Raw genomic sequence first — 17,713 nt, forward strand, 5'->3', positions numbered from 1 at the left:
TAATGTATTCAAAATATTATTTGACATGTTATCAATATAAATTAATGAGATATTTTGCATACTTTTTTGGATACCAAGTCTTCAAACTAATATGCATTTTACACCCCCAGCACATCTCAATTTGTACTTGGAACATTTAAAGGGCTCAATAGTGCTGGCACTGTGGCTCACACCTATAATCCCAGCAACTCCTGAGCCTGATGCAGGAGAATTGCCTGAGGCTAGTAATTCAAGACCAGCCTGGGCAATATGGTGAAACCTTGTCTCTACAAAACATTTTTAAAAAACTTAGCCCGGTGTGGTGGCCCCTGCCTATAATCCAAGTGACTCGCTGGGCGCGGTGGCTCACACCTGTAATCCCAGCACTTTGGGAGGCCGAGGCAGGTGGATCACAAGGTCAGGAGTTTGAGACCAGCCTGGCCGACATGGTGAAAACCCCTCTACTAAAAATACAAACATTAGCTGGGCCTGGTGGCACGCACCTGTAATCCCAGCAACTCGGGAGGCTGAGGCAGGAGAATCACTTGAACCTGGGAGGCGGAGGTTGCAGTGAGCCAAGATCACGCCATTGCACTCCAGCCTGGGCGAAAAGAGCAAGACTCCGTCTCAAAAACAGACAAACAAACAAAAAATCCAAGTGACTCTGGAGGCTGAGGTAGGAGGATAGCTTGAGCCCAGGAGTTTGAGTCTGCAGTGAGCCATAATTCCACCACTGCACTCCAGCCTGGGCAACAGAGTAAGACTTTGATTCTAAACATAAAAATAAATTAATTAATAGTTCAGTGGCCACTTACGGTTAGTGGCTGTAGGTCTATATCTTTACAAGCGTAAATCCGTCTGTATTTTAAAGAATATACAAACAGCATACAAACATTGTTCTAGGCTGGCATGCTGGCTCACACCTGTAATCCCAGTACTTTGGGAGTCCAAGGTAGGTGGATCGCCTGAGGTCAGGAGTTCAAGATCAGCCTGGGCAACATGGTGAAACCCTGTCTCTGCTAAAAATACAAAAATTAGCCAGGCATGGTGGTGTGAGCCTGTAATCCCAGCTACTTGGGAGTCTGAGGCAGGAGAATCACCTGAACCCGGGAGGCAGAGGTTGCAGTGAGCCAAGATCGTGCCACTGTACTCCAGCCTGGGTGACAAAGTGAGAGTCTGTCTCAAAAATAAATAAATAAATAAAAATAAAAAACATTGTTCTATACCTTTCTTCATCTTACTTGGAGATGGATCCATATTAGTACCATAACAATATATATTTACTCAAGCCCCTAATGCTGAACATTTAGGATATTAGCTTTCACAATGATGCAGTAAGTATGCCCTTACGTGTCTGTGTGCTATCTACAAGATGAATTCCTAGGGAGGAACTGATGGGAGGCACAGCATTTAGTTTGTTTTCTGTTTTTATTTTGAGTCCAAGTCTCTCTGTCACCCAGGGTGGAGTGCAGTGTTAAATCTCGGCTCACTGCAACCTCTGTCTCCTGAGCTCAAGCAATCCTCCCACCTCAGCCTCCCGAGTAGCTGTGATTGTAGGCGCGTGCCACCATGCTTGGCACATTTTTGTATTTTTTGGAGAGACTGGGTTTTGTCATGTTGCCCAGGCTGGTCTTGAACTCCTGGGCTTAAGCGATCCACCAGTCTCAGTCTCCAAAAGTGCTGGGATTACAGGCATGAACCACCACACCCAGTAGCATTAAGTATTGAAATCTCCTTTTCCCTTTCTTGAATCTCATCTCAAGCTGACTGGACTATCGAAGGACAAGGACCAAATCATTTACCTCTCTCCCAGGCTCCCAGAACCTTGCTCCCAGAACTTTGGTTCAAGACCAAAGTTGGCCACGACCCTAATATCCCACTTCTCAGCATTTCTCTTAAGGAGATGATAAACGTACACACAGATGTATGTTCATTGAGTTATTGTCTTCAATAAGGGAGGTGATTCCTCTACACTGTGCAATACCTGCAACCTTTAAGGAGAATGGGCAGTCAGGTGGGGATGCCTGCTTGGTAGGGGCTCATTATTGAAAGACTACATATTGAGATCATAGCAAATGGACTTCTGAACAACAGGTTCCTAGAGTAAAAGAAGTGTAGGTGGTGGCTCATGCCTATAATCCCAGCACTTTGGGAGGCTAAGGAGGAAGAATCGCTTGAGCTCAGGAGTTCGAGACCAGCCTGGGCAAAATGGTGAAACTCTGTCTCTACAAAAAATACAAAAATTAGGCCGGGTGTGGTGGCTCACGCCTGTAATCCCAGCACTTTGGGAGGCCCAGGCAGGTGGATCACCTGAGGTCAGGAGTTCCAGACCAGCCTGGCCAATATGGTGAAACCCTGTCTCTACTAAAAATACAAAAATTAGCCAGGTGTAGTGGTTGGCACCTATAATCCTAGCTACTTGGGAGGCTGAGCAGGAGAACTGACTGAACCCATGAGGCAGAGGTTGCAGTGAGCTGAAATTGCGCCATTGCACTCTAGCCTGGGTGACAAGAGTGAAACTCTATCTCAAAAAAAGCAAAAAAAAAAAAAAAAAAAAAAAAACCCCAAAATTAGCCCACCATGGTGGTGGGTGCCTGTAGTCCCAGCTACCCTGAAGGCTGAGGTGGGAAAATTACTTTAGCCTGGGAGGCTGAGGTAGCAGTGAAGCAGTGAGCAGTAATTGAGCCACTGCACTCCAGGTTGGGTGACAGAGCGAGACCCTGTCTCAAAAAAAAAAAAAAAAAAAAGTGTGAAATTCACTGATGTAGCTATTTATTGACATGAAAAGATGTTCACAATATGGGCTACAAAATACTATGCCAAGTGTAGTCACATTAAACACAATATGCATGGCCGGGCGCGGTGGCTCACGCCTGTAATCCCAGCACTTTGGGAGACCGAGGCTGGCGGATCACGAGGTCAGGAGATTGAGACCATCGTGGCTAACATGGTGAAACCCTGTCTCTGCTAAAAAAATACAAAAAAATCAGCCAGGCGTGGTGGCGGGCGCCTGTAGTCCCAGCTACTCGGGAGGCTGAAGCAGGAGATTGGCATGAACCTGGGAGGCAGAGCTTGTAGTGAGCTGAGATTGCGCCACTGCCCTCCAGCCTGGGCGACAGAGCTAGACTCTGTCTCAAAAAACATAAAATAAAATTTAAAAAACCACACAATATGCATGTGAAAACATTCTACAAGGATATTCTTTGAGTGGTGGAAATAAAGTTGATTAAATGTTTTTATCTTCAAAATGTTCTGTATTTTAAAACATTTTTCAAAGAACAGGTATAAGTTTTTTGATTATCATTATTATTATTTTTTGAGACAGAGTCTTGCTCTGTCACCCAGGCTGGAGTGCAGTGACATGATTTCAGCTCACTGCAACCTCCACCTCTCGGGTTCAAGCAATTCTCCTGCCTCAGCCTCCCAAGTAGCTGGGATTACAGGCACTCACCACCACACCCGGCTAATTTTTTTGTATTTTTAGTAGAGACAGGGTTTCACCGTGTTAGCCAGGATGGTCTCGATCTCCTGACCTCGTGATCCGCCCGCCTTGGCCTCCCAAAATGCTGGGATTACAGGCGTGAGCCACCGTGCCCAGCCCGAGATGTTAACTTTTAAGCAAATCTTTTTTTTTTTTTTTTTTTTGAGACAGAGTTTCTTGAACCTGGGAGGCGGAGGTTGAAGTTGAAGTGAGCCGAGATCGAGCCACTGCACTCCAGCCTGGGCAACAGAGTGAGACTTGGTCTCAAAAAAAAAAAAAAAAAATTCCAAAATGGACTGTGGTGACAGTTGAGCATATCTGTGAACTGTACAATTTAAATGGGTGAATTGTATGCTTTTTGAAATATATCTTAATAAAACTTTTTTTTTTTTTTTTGAGACGGAGTCTCACTCTGTCACCCAGGTTAGAATACAGTGCCGTAATCTTGGCTCACTGCAATCTCTGCCTTTCCTTTCCTTCCTTCTTTCCTTCTTTCTTTCTTTTTCTTCCTTTCTTTCAAAACAAAGTTTGTTACCCAAGCTGTAATGCAGTGGTGCAATCATAGTTCATTGCAGCCTCATGCTCCTGGGCTCAGGTGATCCTCCCGCCCACCCCAGCCTCCCTAGGAGCTAGGACTACAGGCTCAAGCCACTATGCCTAGCTAATTTTTTTTTTTTTTGAGACGGAGTCTTGCTCTGTCGCCCAGGCTGGAGTGCAGTGGCGTGATCTCCGCTCATTGCAAGCTCCACCTCCCGGGTTCATGCCACCCTCCTGCCTTAGCCTCCTGAGTAGCTCGGACTACAGGCGCCTGCCATCATGCCTGGCTAATTTTTTGTATTTTTAATAGAGATGGGGTTTCACCTTGTTAGCCAGGATGGTCTCGATCTCCTGACCTCATAATCCGCCCGCCTCGGCCTCCCAAAGTGCTGGGATTACAGGCATGAGCCACCGCGCCCAATGTTGTTTTCTTTATTTTTATTATTTATTATTATTTTTTGGACGGGTGAGGTGGCTCACGGCTGTAATCCCAGCACTTTGGGAGGCCAAGGTAGGCAGATCACTTGAGGTCAGGAGTTTGAGACTAGCCTGGCCAACATGGTGAAAACCTGTCTGTACTAAAAATACAAAACTAAGCCAGGTGTGGTGGTGTACGCCTGTGATCCCAGCTACTTAGGAGGCTGAAGCAGGAGAATCGCTTGAACCAGGGAGGAGGAGGTTGCAGTGAGCTGAGATCGCACCACTGCACTCCCAGCCTGGGCAACAGAGTGAGATTCCGTCTCAAAAAAAAAAAAAAAATTAAAAATTAGCCAGGCATGGTGCCTCATGCCTGTAGTCCTAGCTACTAAGGAGACTGAGGCTGCAATGAACTATGATCGTGCAACTGTACTCCGTCCTGGGTGACAGAGCTAGAACCTGTCTCAAATAAACAAAAGGAGAATGGAAAGCTTGCTGAGGGGCCTGAAGGACAACTTTGGGCAGGCTGGACCAAAAGAAGAGAAGGTGAGTTATGGATTTCCCAAACAGTCCTAAAAGCAGAAAGCTGGGACTTACAGAAAGAGGTGGGGGAGCCCAGGGCCTCAGATGGATTACTGGGGTAAATGGTCACTTGAGAGGGATTGGAAATGGGCCCCGTGCACTGCTACAGGCAAAGGGTAGATGAGGTATCTGGAAATGGCTATGATATCAGCATATGATGGGCGTGGCTTTTCTGTCCTAGAAGTGATTGTGCAAATGCCCTTTGTATGGCACCAAGGAGGGGTCATAGGAAAGGAAAGGAAAGGAAGAGAAATGAAGGAAGGAAAGAAGGAAGGAAAGGAAGGAAAAGAAAGGGAAAGAGAGAAAGAAGGGAAGGAAGGAATGAAGGAAGGAAAGAAAGAAGGAAAGGGATGAAAGAGAGGAAAGAAAGAAAAGATGGATGGCAAGGAGTTCTCATCCAGGTAATCTTAGATTCATTTTTGCCCAGTGACCACACACTCCTCTTGGGCCAAGCAGTGCTCTGGAAAAGTCTCCCACGTGTTCTTTTGGACCTTGAGATTAAAAGAATATCTTTTATATCTCAGGGATAGGGAAGGCCTCTCTAAGTAAGACACAAAACCCCGAAGCAATAAGGAAAAAATTGACAGGTTGAAGATTAAAAACTTCTCATATCCAAAAGATTCTCTAAGCTAAGTTAGACAAGTGGCAGACTGAGAGAAAACATTTGCAACATACTTAACAAGATCTTTTCTTCAGAGCATGTAAAGAGCTCCTAATAAAAGTCAAGAAAAAGACAAACACATGGTCAAAGGATATGACTAGAAAATTCACAGGATTCAAATGGCCAAGAAACATATGAAAACAAAAATTTGCACTAAAACAGCAGTAAGTTACACTTTCTTCCTTTGGCTTCCAGAATGCCACAGTAGCCTGGTTTTTCTCCTGCTTCAGGGGCTCCTCCCCTTCAAGAGTCTCTATTTGGTTCTTTCTTTCTTTTTTTTTTTTGAGATGGAGTCTCACTCTTTTGCCCAGGCTGGAGTGCAGTGGCATGATCTTGGCTCACTGCAACCTCTGCCTCCCAGGCTCAAGCGATTCTCCTGCCTCAGCCTCCCAAATAGCTGGGACTCCAGGTGAGTGCCACCACACTTGGCTAATTTTTTGTATTTTTAGTAGAGATGGAGTTTCACTATATTGGCCAGGCTAGTCTTGAACTCTTGATCTCAGGTGGTCCCACCTGCTTCGGCCTCCTAAAGTGCTGGGATTACAGACGTGAGCCACTGCACCTGGCCTCTTTCTTGAGCTCTTAACCTTGGAGGACCCAGGGCACTGTCCTTGGTCCTCTTTTCTTCTTTGTCTACACTCACCCACAGCTTCATCCAGCCCCAGGTCCTCAGCCTATCCCCCTGGGTCACAGCCTTCCCCTCTGCTAATGCTGGAGTTCCCCTTAATGCTGCCCTAAGAGATTTTTAAAAACACAGCTATACATTCATTGTTTTAAGAGCTTGGCATTTTAATGTCTTGCTGCAGGAGAGCGAGGCTTCAGGGATTCACACTTAGGTATATACATGATGTTATTTCTGTAAATGCAAACACATACATTTATGGCTATATGCATGGAAAAGCCCAGAAAGTGACACACCAAGATGTTATGAGTGTTTATCTATGGGTTGTGGGATTACTAGAACTTTAAAAATGTCATTAGCACCATCAAATAGATTTACAACTGTAATGCTGATTTTAAAAATCACTTAAGTGTGTAACAATAGGTTACATACACTAGTGTTCGTTCATAGCTGGAATGCTACACAATCATTAAAAAGCGTGTTGGCAATGATACTTACCGATATGGCAAAATTCTCACTACTTGGTGCCAGGTGAAACAGCAGGAGATGCCAGATATACAGTCTATACAGTCTGATGCCAGTTTTATATAATAAATTTTAAAAGAGAAAACTACATGCATCTAGAGAAAAGACTGGAAGGAAATGTATCAAAATGTTACCTGTGCATCTCTCCAGGTGATGTGAAAAGCGTTTTTCAACTTCTTGAATTTTTCCGTTTCCGCAAAAAAAAAAAAAAAAAAAAAAAAAAGTGCGTTATTTTTACCTTAATTTAAAAAAAACAAATAAACAAAAACCCTGGTTCTTATTCTTTTTGAGCAGCAAGTCGCTGTCCGCGGGGCGCAGTAGCGATGCACCGCGTCCTCGCCCGCGTTGCTGCCGGGTCGCCGGAGGCCGCAGCACGGGCAGGTCCAGCAGGCCGCAGCGCCCCCCCGCGGTATGTCCTGGCGGCGGGAAGGGGGTGGGCGCGGAGGGCGGGGAGGAGGTGCCGGGCGTCCCCGCGCTTCCCGCGAGATCCCGCTCCGCCCGCTCCGCCCCGCTCGCCGCGCTCTCAGCTCCCCGCGCCGCGGCACTTCCTGCCTTCCGCGCCCGCGCCGCCCGCTCTCGTCTGCGCCCGTCGCTTGCCGCCCGCCGCCCGGCGACGCGCCCGCCGGCGCCCCCGGAGGTGCCCCCGGCCCGGCCGGGTCGTCGCCCCGCCGCCGCGCCCGCGAGCCGCTTTGTCTCGGGCGGGGCGCGCGGGAGAGGCCGCCAGGTGCCCCCCGCCACGGGCCCGGGCCCCCCGCCCCGGGGCGGCGGCGGCGGCGCCGGGCCCCGGGGCGGGGGGCGCGCCGGGATGGGCCCCAAGCGGCGACAGCTGACGTTCCGGGAGAAGTCACGGATCATCCAGGAGGTGGAGGAGAATCCGGACCTGCGCAAGGGCGAGATCGCGCGGCGCTTCAACATCCCGCCGTCCACGCTGAGCACGATCCTGAAGAACAAGCGCGCCATCCTGGCGTCGGAGCGCAAGTACGGGGTGGCCTCCACCTGCCGCAAGACCAACAAGCTGTCTCCCTACGACAAGCTCGAGGGCTTGCTCATCGCCTGGTTCCAGCAGATCCGCGCCGCCGGCCTGCCGGTCAAGGGCATCATCCTCAAGGAGAAGGCGCTGCGCATAGCCGAGGAGCTGGGCATGGACGACTTCACCGCCTCCAACGGCTGGCTGGACCGCTTCCGCCGGCGCCACGGCGTGGTGTCCTGCAGCGGCGTGGCCCGCGCCCGCGCGCGAAACGCTGCCCCCCGCACCCCGGCGGCGCCTGCCAGTCCGGCCGCGGTGCCCTCGGAGGGCAGCGGCGGGAGCACTACTGGCTGGCGCGCTCGGGAGGAGCAGCCGCCGTCGGTGGCCGAGGGCTACGCCTCGCAGGACGTGTTCAGCGCCACCGAGACCAGTCTATGGTACGACTTCCTGCCCGACCAGGCCGCGGGGCTGTGCGGAGGCGACGGACGGCCACGTCAAGCCACCCAGCGCCTGAGCGTCTTGCTATGCGCCAATGCCGACGGCAGCGAGAAGCTGCCCCCGCTGGTGGCCGGCAAGTCGGCCAAGCCCCGCGCAGGCCAAGCCGGCCTGCCCTGTGACTACACCGCCAACTCCAAGGGTGGTGTCACCACCCAGGCCCTGGCCAAGTACTTGAAGGCCCTGGACACCCGAATGGCTGCAGAGTCTCGCCGGGTCCTACTGCTGGCCGGCCGCTTGGCTGCCCAGTCCTTGGACACCTCGGGCCTGCGGCATGTGCAGCTGGCCTTCTTCCCTCCGGGCACCGTGCATCCGCTGGAGAGGGGAGTGGTCCAGCAGGTGAAGGGCCACTACCGCCAGGCCATGCTGCTCAAGGCCATGGCCGCGCTAGAGGGCCAGGATCGCTCAGGCCTGCAGCTGGGTCTCACGGAGGCCCTGCACTTTGTGGCTGCCGCCTGGCAGGCAGTGGAGCCTTCAGACATAGCCACCTGCTTTCGTGAGGCTGGCTTTGGGGGTGGCCCTAATGCCACCATCACCACTTCCCTCAAGAGTGAGGGGGAGGAAGAGGAAGAGGAGGAGGAGGAAGAAGAAGAGGAGGAGGAAGAGGGTGAAGGAGAGGAAGAGGAGGAGGAAGGAGAGGAGGAGGAGGAGGAAGGGGGGGAAGGAGAGGAATTGGGGGAGGAAGAAGAGGTGGAGGAGGAGGGTGATGTTGATGACAGTGATGAAGAAGAGGAGGAAGATGAGGAGAGCTCCTCGGAGGGCTTGGAGGCTGAGGACTGGGCCCAGGGAGTAGTGGAGGCCGGTGGCAGCTTCGGGGGTTATGGTGCCCAGGAGGAGGCCCAGTGCCCTACTCTGCATTTCCTGGAAGGTGGGGAGGACTCTGATTCGGACAGTGAGGAAGAGGAGGACGATGAGGAAGAGGATGATGAAGATGAAGACGACGATGATGATGAGGAGGATGGTGATGAGGTGCCTGTGCCCAGCTTTGGGGAGGCCATGGCTTACTTTGCCATGGTCAAGAGGTACCTGACCTCCTTCCCCATTGATGACCGCGTGCAGAGCCACATCCTCCACTTGGAACACGATCTGGTACATGTGACCAGGAAGAACCACGCCAGGCAGGCGGGAGTTCGAGGTCTTGGACATCAAAGCTGAGTCACTGGACCTAGCTGTGCCCCCAACCTAGATTGGCAGCACCACCCCAGGGCAGAGGACTCTCTGGGCACCCACTGTGCATGGAGCCAGAGTGCAGAGCCCCAGATCCTTTAGTAATGCTTCCCCTGGTCTTGCAACAGGCCCGGTCACCTCGGCCGGGCCTGGGGCTGAGGTCAGCCTCACTGCCTGCTTATTGCCTCTTTCTCAGAATCCTCTTTCCTCCCCATTTGGCCCTGGGCTCAGGGGACCAGGTGGGGCGGGTGGGGAGCTGTCCGGTGCTACCACACCGTGCCCTCAGTGGACTAACCACAGCAGCAGCCAGGGATGGGCCCTGGAGGTTCCCGGCCGGAGAGTGCCTCTCCCCTCTGCCATCCACACCAGGTCTTTGGTGGGGGGGACCCCAAAGCCATTCTGGGAAGGGCTCCAGAAGAAGGTCCAGCCTAGGCCCCCTGCAAGGCTGGCAGCCCCCACCCCCAACCCCCAGGCCGCCTTGAGAAGCACAGTTTAACTCACCGCGGGCTCCTGAGCCTGCTTCTGCCTGCTTTCCACCTCTCCAGTCCCTTTCTCTGGCCCTGTCCATGTGACTTTGGCCCTTGGTTTTCTTTCCAGATTGGAGGTTTCCAAGAGGCCCCCCACCGTGGGAGTGACAAAGGGCGCTTCCCTTGTGGGCAGCTGCAGGCCCCATGCCTCTCCTCCCTCTCTGGCAGGGCCCCATCCTGGGCAGAGGGGCCTGGGGCTGGGCCCAGAGTCCAGCCATCCAGCTGCTCCTTTCCCAGTTTGATTTCAATAAATCTGTCCACTCCCCTTTTGTGGGGGTGAACATTTTAACAGCCAAGGGTGCATCCTTCATGGTCTGGGCTTGCGTCTGTCTTGGGGGACATATTCGTCCTGGCTCCCTTTGGTCCTTGCTCTGGTGGGACATGAAGGCAAGTATTGAGAGGGTTGCCCTGACCGGAAGAGGGGCAGGAGGAGACCTCAAGCTTGGGGTCACTTGGCTGGGGCAGGAGGGAGGGAGCCATCAGTCTCTGGGGGCAAATCAATATGCACGTGGGGACTAGGCCTACCGAGGCTGGTTTGAAGGCCTTTGCAGGAGTGGGGTCAGGACAGAAAGAAAGGAGTGTTGGGGCAGCTTCTGGAGTCCAGATTGGAGTTTGGAGGGGCATATAGGGCACCCTTTGGTTTACCTTTGGTGCCTTAAGAGGGAGCCCTTTAGGCCTTTCAGTGATTGGCATATCCAAGCCTGGTGGCCACCTCTAGGCATAGTGGCAGGAGGAAGGTGAAATTGCTAGGAACAGGTTGAACCCCCAAGAGGCAGAGGATGGTTGGTAACTCCCTGTGCAGTGCCTTCCAGGGGGCCCCCAGTACAAAGGTGAGGTCAGGTCCCTTTGCTGATCCTACCCTTTTTCCTTTCAGAGCCAGCCCCTCCCTCCCTACCCCTCCCTCACTGAGGCCCTCAGGCCCCAGCGGTTCCAGCCAGGGGAGGGCCTGGGCTTGAGCATGGCTGGCAGCTCTGGGCCCCAAACCGGTTTTCCCACCTCACCTGAGGCTGGCACATCACTTCTGTGTTTCCTTCCCATCCCCGGCCCGCCTTTACCACCAAGTTTCTCCTCTCCAACACCGGGAATGTTAATGGGGGAGTATCCAGTTCATCTCTTGTCCCTGGCCTGCCCTGGTTATGGCCCCTTGTGGAAAATCAAGACCATTATATATGACTTTAAAACAAGAAATGGGGGTGACTTCCACTCTTGGCCTGCACTTCTGGCATTCAGGAATCCCCTCCAGGCCTTGAGGGCTTTGAAGTGACAACAAAAAGTAGTTGGGATACCCCTTGCCACCACCTTCCCTCCCCAAATCCAAGCCCTGGAGTTGGAGACCAGAAGGCCACAAGGAAGCCCCACCTGCTCTCGAGTGAGCAGGAGGAGCATTGCCTGCTTGCCCAGGTGCTCCTGTTTAACCCAGCTGCCTCACCGCAGGTTCCAAGGCAAATTACTTGCATTTGTCTCCTGCGAAAAAGAACAGTTCTTGCTGGAACTGAGACTGTGTCATTAATGATAGTACCAGCTGATACTAATAGGGCCCCTTCTCTGTGCTAAATGCTTTAGATGCTCACAAAGCCCCTATAAGGTAGGTAAAGCCATGAGAAACCAGGCAGAGGTCCGGTCAGGTGCCCAAGGCCGTGCCATTAGTCAAGCTCTCTTCTCATCCTGACTCTAGAAGTACCTCTTCTCTAAGGAGGGACCCATATTCCTAACCCTCCTATGGGTACTGCAATGAATTTCTTTCTTTTCTTTTCTTTTTTTTTTTTTTTTTTGAGACGGAGTCCTGCTCTGTCGCCTAGGCTGGAGTGCAATAGTGCGATCTTGGCTCACTGCAACCTTTGACTCCTGGGTTCAAGCGATTCTCTTGCCTCACCCTCCTCAGTGGCTGGGATTACAGGCATCCACCAGCACGCATGGCTAACTTTTTTGTATTTTTAGTAGAGACGGGGTTTCGCCATGTTGGCCAGGCTGGTCTCGAACTCCTGACCTCAGGTGATCTGCCCGCCTCGGCCTCCCAAAGTGCTGGGATTACAGGTGTGAGCCACTGCGCCTTGCCTGAAATGAATTTCTAATCTATGGAATAGCTCATTGACGGGTGATGAGGGGTTTGGGACAAATAAGAACCATCATCATTTCACAAAGGAGGAAATAGAGTTAAGAAGTTAAATGACCTGCCAAGGTACTGGCCTTGAACTCTGGTGTTTCCCTGGGAGTCTGGGTTACCTATTAAATACCCACTAGAACACTGCTGGGAAGGGCGAGTGGCAATGGCCCCATGAGCATAGAGTTTTGGAGAGGGACGAAGCAGGAAGCAGTTGTATCACGCAATCCATTTGGGTGGCAGATTATCAACAATGCACCCCCAAATAAAGGGGACAAACATTGGAGTGCTCCCTTCATTTGGGACTAAAGGGCTAAAGGGCCAAGAAGGGGAATCCCCACCCTAGGGGTGCAGATGCAGGAATTCTGGGGTCCTGGTTGGCTTTGGCTAGTCCCAAAATGGATGAGTGGCTGGTCACCAGGTGGCGCGGGCACAGAAGTGATGCTTTCTTGGGAAGAAGACAAGGGCAGCTAACCGCCTTTTGAAAGCTCGGGCCTGAGAGGAGGTAGCGGGGAGGGGATAAAACTACAACTCCCAGAAGTCTTTGTTCACAGGCGAGTCGGGGATGGTTTCCATGGTTTCAGAAAACAATATGGCCGCTCCCAGCTGGGACGTGAGTCTCTGGATTAGGCAGGCAGAGGCAATTATGGGCTTCTGCAGTGGCGAGAAAGGAAGCGCCTGAAGGGTCGTGAGGCCGGGGCTGGACCCGGCACCGCTGGGGCGGCCAGGCCTTGAGGACGCCAATGGCGAGCAGCGTGGACGAGGAGGCGCTGCACCAGCTGTACCTGTGGGTAGACAACATCCCTCTGTCCCGGCCCAAGCGAAACCTCTCCCGGGACTTTAGTGATGGAGGTGTGTGCCCTTGTGTGTTCATGTTCTGTCCTGTATGTTCGTGTGTAACGGGTCTCTGCGCAAACTCTTTGTGTTTGTGTGCTTATGGGAGTGGGGAGGAATCTGCCTCCTGGGACTTCAAATTTTAGACGTGTGTGCTTGTTTTCTATTTGCATCTGTGTGTGAACGATGCGTGTCCATATATGTATGTCTACATGTTCTATCCTGTGTGCATGTGGGGGGAGTGTGTGCCTCTAACTCCCTCCAGGGACATTAATGATTAAGATATGTGTCTGCATATGTATTTGTGCATTTCTGTATGTGCTCACTCATTGCTATGTGTTCTATGTCTTGTGGGAGTCTGAGCATGTGTGTGTTCATATGTGTGTTGATATGTTTAGTCTTGTATTTGGGGGGGTCTTGTGTGCGTGTGTTTCTTTGTGATTGTGAAGGTGTTTGTGTTTCTAGGAATGTCTCCTGGGATCTCAATGACAGAAATACATATCTGTCATCTTTTCATGTCAAGTACTTCTATGCATCTCTGTATCTGTATATTTGGGGAGGCTGTGTGCATATGCGGCTTTTTGTGCTTCTGTTTATGTGTGTTCTACATGTGTGCCTATGTGTGTCTAGCATGTGTTTGTTCTGTGTCTACACATTCTGCCCTATGTATCTGTGTGTAGGGGGATCTTATCACATGTGTCTCTGCTTATGTGAGTCTTTTACTCTCCTGGAACTTTGGTGTTGGAGTGTGTGTGTGTGTGTGTGTGTGTGTGTGTGTGTGTGTGTGTGTGCGCGCGCGCGCGCGCGCGCGTCATGCATCCATGTGAATTATCTGGGCTCCTGAAAGCTTATCTTGGAGACTCATTCTTTTTTTTTTTTGAGACAGAGTTTCACTCTTGTTGCCCAGGCTGGAGTGCAGTGGCATGATTTCAGCTCACTGCAACCTCCACCTCCTGAGTTCAAACGATTCTTCTGCCTCAGCCACCCAAGTAGCTGGGTTTACATGCACCACCATGCCTGACTAATTTTTGTATTTTTAGTAGAGACGGGGTTTCACCATGTTGGCCAGGCTGGTCTCGAACTCCTGGCCTCAGGTGATCTGCCTGCCTCAGCCTCCCAAAGTGTTGGGATTACAGGTGTGAGCCCCTGCGCTGGCTGACTCATTCTCTACTAGAGGATCAGAGACTCAGTATTCCCATTCCTAAATTAATGGGGAAGGGATGCAGCTCCTCTGAGGTATGCTGGAGACTTAGTCTCCTCTACCTATCACTAATCTTAATGTCTTTGTCTCCCTCCTTATCCTTCCCCTTTCTGCATCTCCACCCCTCCTATTGGGTTCCATCACTCTGCCATGCCTGATTCTCCCACCCCCACCTTCTCTCACCTCCTCCTTCCTTACCCATGCCCCCACTTTCCATGTCTGCTCCCCTCTCCCTCAGTCCTGGTTGCAGAGGTCATCAAGTTTTACTTCCCCAAGATGGTGGAGATGCACAATTATGTCCCTGCCAACTCTCTCCAGCAGAAGCTCAGCAACTGGGGTCATCTGAACAGGTAGCAGAATACCTGTTCAGCCCCATCATCTCCTATGGTCTTGGTTGCCCAGGCTGAGACTGTTTCGGTGGCAGGGTGGGGAGGGTCAACGCAGACAGAATCCCTCCGGTTACAAAATCAAGAGACTCTTCTATTCGGAAGGAGGCAAGGAACCTCGGGACACCCACACAAGGAAGCTCAGATGCGATGCGCTTTCACTCCCCCAGGGCTGTGCACTCAGAACAGCAACCACCATGCCCCCTTCCGTCTCCCCCATCCCCTCGCTTCATTTCCCCAGGACCCAATCTGCTATCCCTGTGTCTACCCCTCAGGAAGGTACTGAAGAGGCTGAACTTTTCAGTACCGGATGACGTGATGCGCAAGATCGCGGAGTGCGCCCCAGGCGTGGTGGAGCTGGTGCTCATCCCGCTGAGGCAGCGCCTGGAGGAGAGGCAGAGGCGCAGGAAGCAGGGCGCGGCCTCCTTACAGGTGCCACTCCGCTCCAGCTTCTCCCACTGCTCTGGGGGCTGGGTGGGGGGCGCTCCCCAGACCACAGAAAAGCCAGCTTGGGTGATAAGTGTGGGGGAGGGGTGCTTGGCTAATAGAGCCTGGCCTGGGGGCCGTGGAAGGGACATGGGGCTCCTTGGGGATGACTGAGCCCGGGCTTACAGCGGACCCCCGGGGTTCTTTCAGGAGCTGGCTCCCCAGGATGGCAGTGGCTACATGGATGTGGGTAAGGTGGCCTTTTCCATTTCTCCCTCCCGGTTGGAGCTTTCCTTCTGTCCTTCTTCCCGTTGCTTGTGAGAGTGGAAGTAGGGAGGGGGAAGCAGGAGAATGAGACTCCAGCACAGTCATTCCTCCACTTGCCTTGTCTCAGGTTTATCCCGGAAGGCCCGAGGTGAAGGTGCCCCGGACCCCCAGGGAGGGGGTCAGCTCAGGTAAAGAAGCTGGAAGTTCCCGACTTCACCAGGCTGGTGATCTCTGCACACAGCTGGGGTTGGGGGGCACGGTACGCTGAGCCTGAGACAGTCGGGAGGCAGGAAAGGGGCTAGGGGGGGAGAAGGGAAGGCCTGGTCGAGGGCACTGAAAGGGTGAGTGTAGGGCCCGAGGTCCAAGCCTCCGCTAAGCTGCTTCCCACCCCAGCTGGGACCGGCCGCCGGCGCCTCGGCCTCCAGCATATAACCAGGCGTTGCAGGGCGACCCAAGCTTCGTCCTCCAGATCGCTGAAAAGGAGCAGGAGCTGTTGGCCTCTCAAGAGACTGTGCAGGTGAGGGGTCTAGGAAGGCTGCGGGTGGGGACTCGTGGCCAGCAGAGGCCGGGCAGGAGGGAGCAGGCCGCCAGGCTTGACCCCTGCGCGGTGCGGCTTAGGTCCTGCAGATGAAGGTAAGGCGCCTGGAGCACCTGCTCCAGCTCAAGAATGTGCGAATCGAAGACCTCTCCCGGCGGCTCCAGCAGGCGGAGCGTAAGCAGCGGTGAGCCGCGGCCCGGGCCGCGCGGGGACGCCCGGGTACCCGCCAGAGCCCCGACGCCGCGCCGGACCCACCCACCGATGGACAGACCATTGGGAGGGCGGAGCCTGCTGCTCTCACGAGCCTCTTGAGGCCCGAGTGCCCTCCTTCCTTGGGATGGGTGAGCGTGGGAGGAGATGGGACAGGAACTCTAGGAGCGGAGGCCCGGGACTGAGCCGCCTCCTCCCACTCCGGAAATCCGGGTCAGGAGAATGGACCGCTTTCCAGAGCCCAGAAGCCACGTGCAGAGACCTAGCCTGCCCCCCAAAGCAGTGTCCAACACCTTGGGCCCGGCCTTGCAGCTCCCGGCGCTGGGCCTTGGGGGGCGGTCCCTTGGCTCTGTCCACACCCCCAGAATCAGGTCCCCGCCCAGCTCCGAGGACGGCGGCGTCTCCATCCAGGCCAGTTTCCCATGCCCTCAGCCATGGGGGAATCTGTCCCGGGCCGCTGAGGGGCTCCCCTGCCCCTCCTGGGAGCTTACCTGGGACCCACCTCGGCGACGGAGACCGCAGCAGCTCGAGAAGGGGTGAGGAGTGGGATCGCCAGGAGTAGGGAGGACATCGACGATGTGCCTGTAGCAGTCGCCCCTCCCTCCTCGCGCACCGGGTACTGAGGGGGAAGGTTTGAAGGATACAGCTCAGGGCTGCCCCATTAAAGTTAGTGTTGTGTTCTGTTTCCTGTGCCTGCCTTCTCTTTTTGCATAGATCTCTGAGGGAAGCGAGTTTCTTCTTGTTCTCCATCTCCCCACCCCCGCCTTGAGTGAAAGAGCTTTCTGGACCCAGAGTGGATCTCATCTTGTGGGTGGCTGGGTCCTGTGTGGCCACAGCTTGATATCACCAGGGGTCAGGTTTTGCACAGGATGACAGCCTAACTTCTAACCCTGGCCTAAGATTGACCGCCAAACCCACCCTCACAGTGTTCTCCAACCTTGTCCAAACCCAACCCCAAACCAGGCTTCAAATTCTTCCCAAATGTGGCCACGCACTCACCCTCAACCCTACGTAAGGACTGACCCGTAACTCGGCCCTCTGTACGACTCCAGCCCTGCCCACAGACAATCCCAACTTCAATGGATTGAGGCCAGGCTTTACTCCCAACCCTGGCCAACACACTACAGCCATGGCATGACCCTAACTTTAATGGTTTTTTGACTACCAGTAATGTGGAACATTTGTAAATCCTGAGATCCAGCTGGGCATGGTGGCTCAGGCCTGTAATCCCAGCACTCTGGGAGGCCAAGGCAGGTGGGTTACTTGAGGCCAGGAGTTCAAGACCAGCCTGGCCAACAGGGTGAAAACCCATCTCTATTAAAAATACAAACAATTAGCCAGGCGTGGTGGCAGGCACCTGTAGTCCCAGCTACTTGGGAAGCTGAGGCAGGAGAATTGCTTGAAGCTGGGGGGCAGAGGTTGCAGTGAGCCAAGATCGCACCACTGCACTCCAGCCTGGGCAACAGAAGGAGACTCTGTCTCAAAACAAAACAAACATCCTGAGATCTAACAATTCCATTCCTAGGCATATACCCAGCACATACCCAAGGGAAACCTAGGCTCTTGTGTTCTGTGTTCTGGGAGACATGTTACAGCAACGTTCATAGCAACACTCTTTTTGTTTTTTTTTTGAAATGGAGTCTTGCTCTGTTGTCCAGGCTGGAGTGCAATTGCACGATCTCGGCTCACTGCAACCTCCACCTCCTGAGTTCAAGTGATTCTTCTGCCTCAGCCTCTCAAGTAACTGAGATTACAGGTGCATGCCACCACATCTCGCTAATTTTTTATAT

The 17,713-nt window shown here is 53.0% G+C and overlaps 2 protein-coding genes across 2 annotated transcripts; both read left to right on the top strand.

Annotated features, from left to right (window-relative positions):
• Positions 1-7,351: 7,351 nt before the first annotated feature.
• CENPB (centromere protein B) lies at positions 7,352-10,256 on the top strand. The gene has a single exon (XM_024239189.2). It carries the CDS (start codon positions 7,610-7,612, stop codon positions 9,419-9,421), a length of 1,812 nt encoding a protein of 603 aa, XP_024094957.2. The 5' UTR covers positions 7,352-7,609; the 3' UTR covers positions 9,422-10,256.
• A 2,256-nt stretch (positions 10,257-12,512) lies between these two features.
• SPEF1 (sperm flagellar 1) lies at positions 12,513-16,608 on the top strand. Its single transcript, XM_024239190.2, has 7 exons — positions 12,513-12,913; positions 14,335-14,446; positions 14,758-14,914; positions 15,119-15,158; positions 15,303-15,363; positions 15,569-15,692; positions 15,794-16,608. Exons 1-7 carry the CDS (start codon positions 12,805-12,807, stop codon positions 15,899-15,901), a joined length of 711 nt encoding a protein of 236 aa, XP_024094958.1. The 5' UTR covers positions 12,513-12,804; the 3' UTR covers positions 15,902-16,608.
• Positions 16,609-17,713: the final 1,105 nt, after the last annotated feature.

Source organism: Pongo abelii, chromosome 21 (assembly GCF_028885655.2).
Source record: "Pongo abelii isolate AG06213 chromosome 21, NHGRI_mPonAbe1-v2.0_pri, whole genome shotgun sequence".
NCBI lineage: Eukaryota > Metazoa > Chordata > Mammalia > Primates > Hominidae > Pongo > Pongo abelii.

What these genes read in the sequence shown, in the direction of transcription:
- SPEF1 (XM_024239190.2), top strand. Translation starts at nt 12,805, where the DNA reads ATGGCGAGCAGCGTGGACGAGGAGGCGCTGCACCAGCTGTACCTGTGG. An exon ending in AGGGCGCGGCCTCCTTACAG is followed by an intron (nt 14,915 to 15,118) that starts GTGCCACTCCGC and finishes GGGTTCTTTCAG; the next exon opens with GAGCTGGCTCCCCAGGATGG. An exon ending in CAGGGAGGGGGTCAGCTCAG is followed by an intron (nt 15,364 to 15,568) that starts GTAAAGAAGCTG and finishes TTCCCACCCCAG; the next exon opens with CTGGGACCGGCCGCCGGCGC.
- CENPB (XM_024239189.2), top strand. Translation starts at nt 7,610, where the DNA reads ATGGGCCCCAAGCGGCGACAGCTGACGTTCCGGGAGAAGTCACGGATC.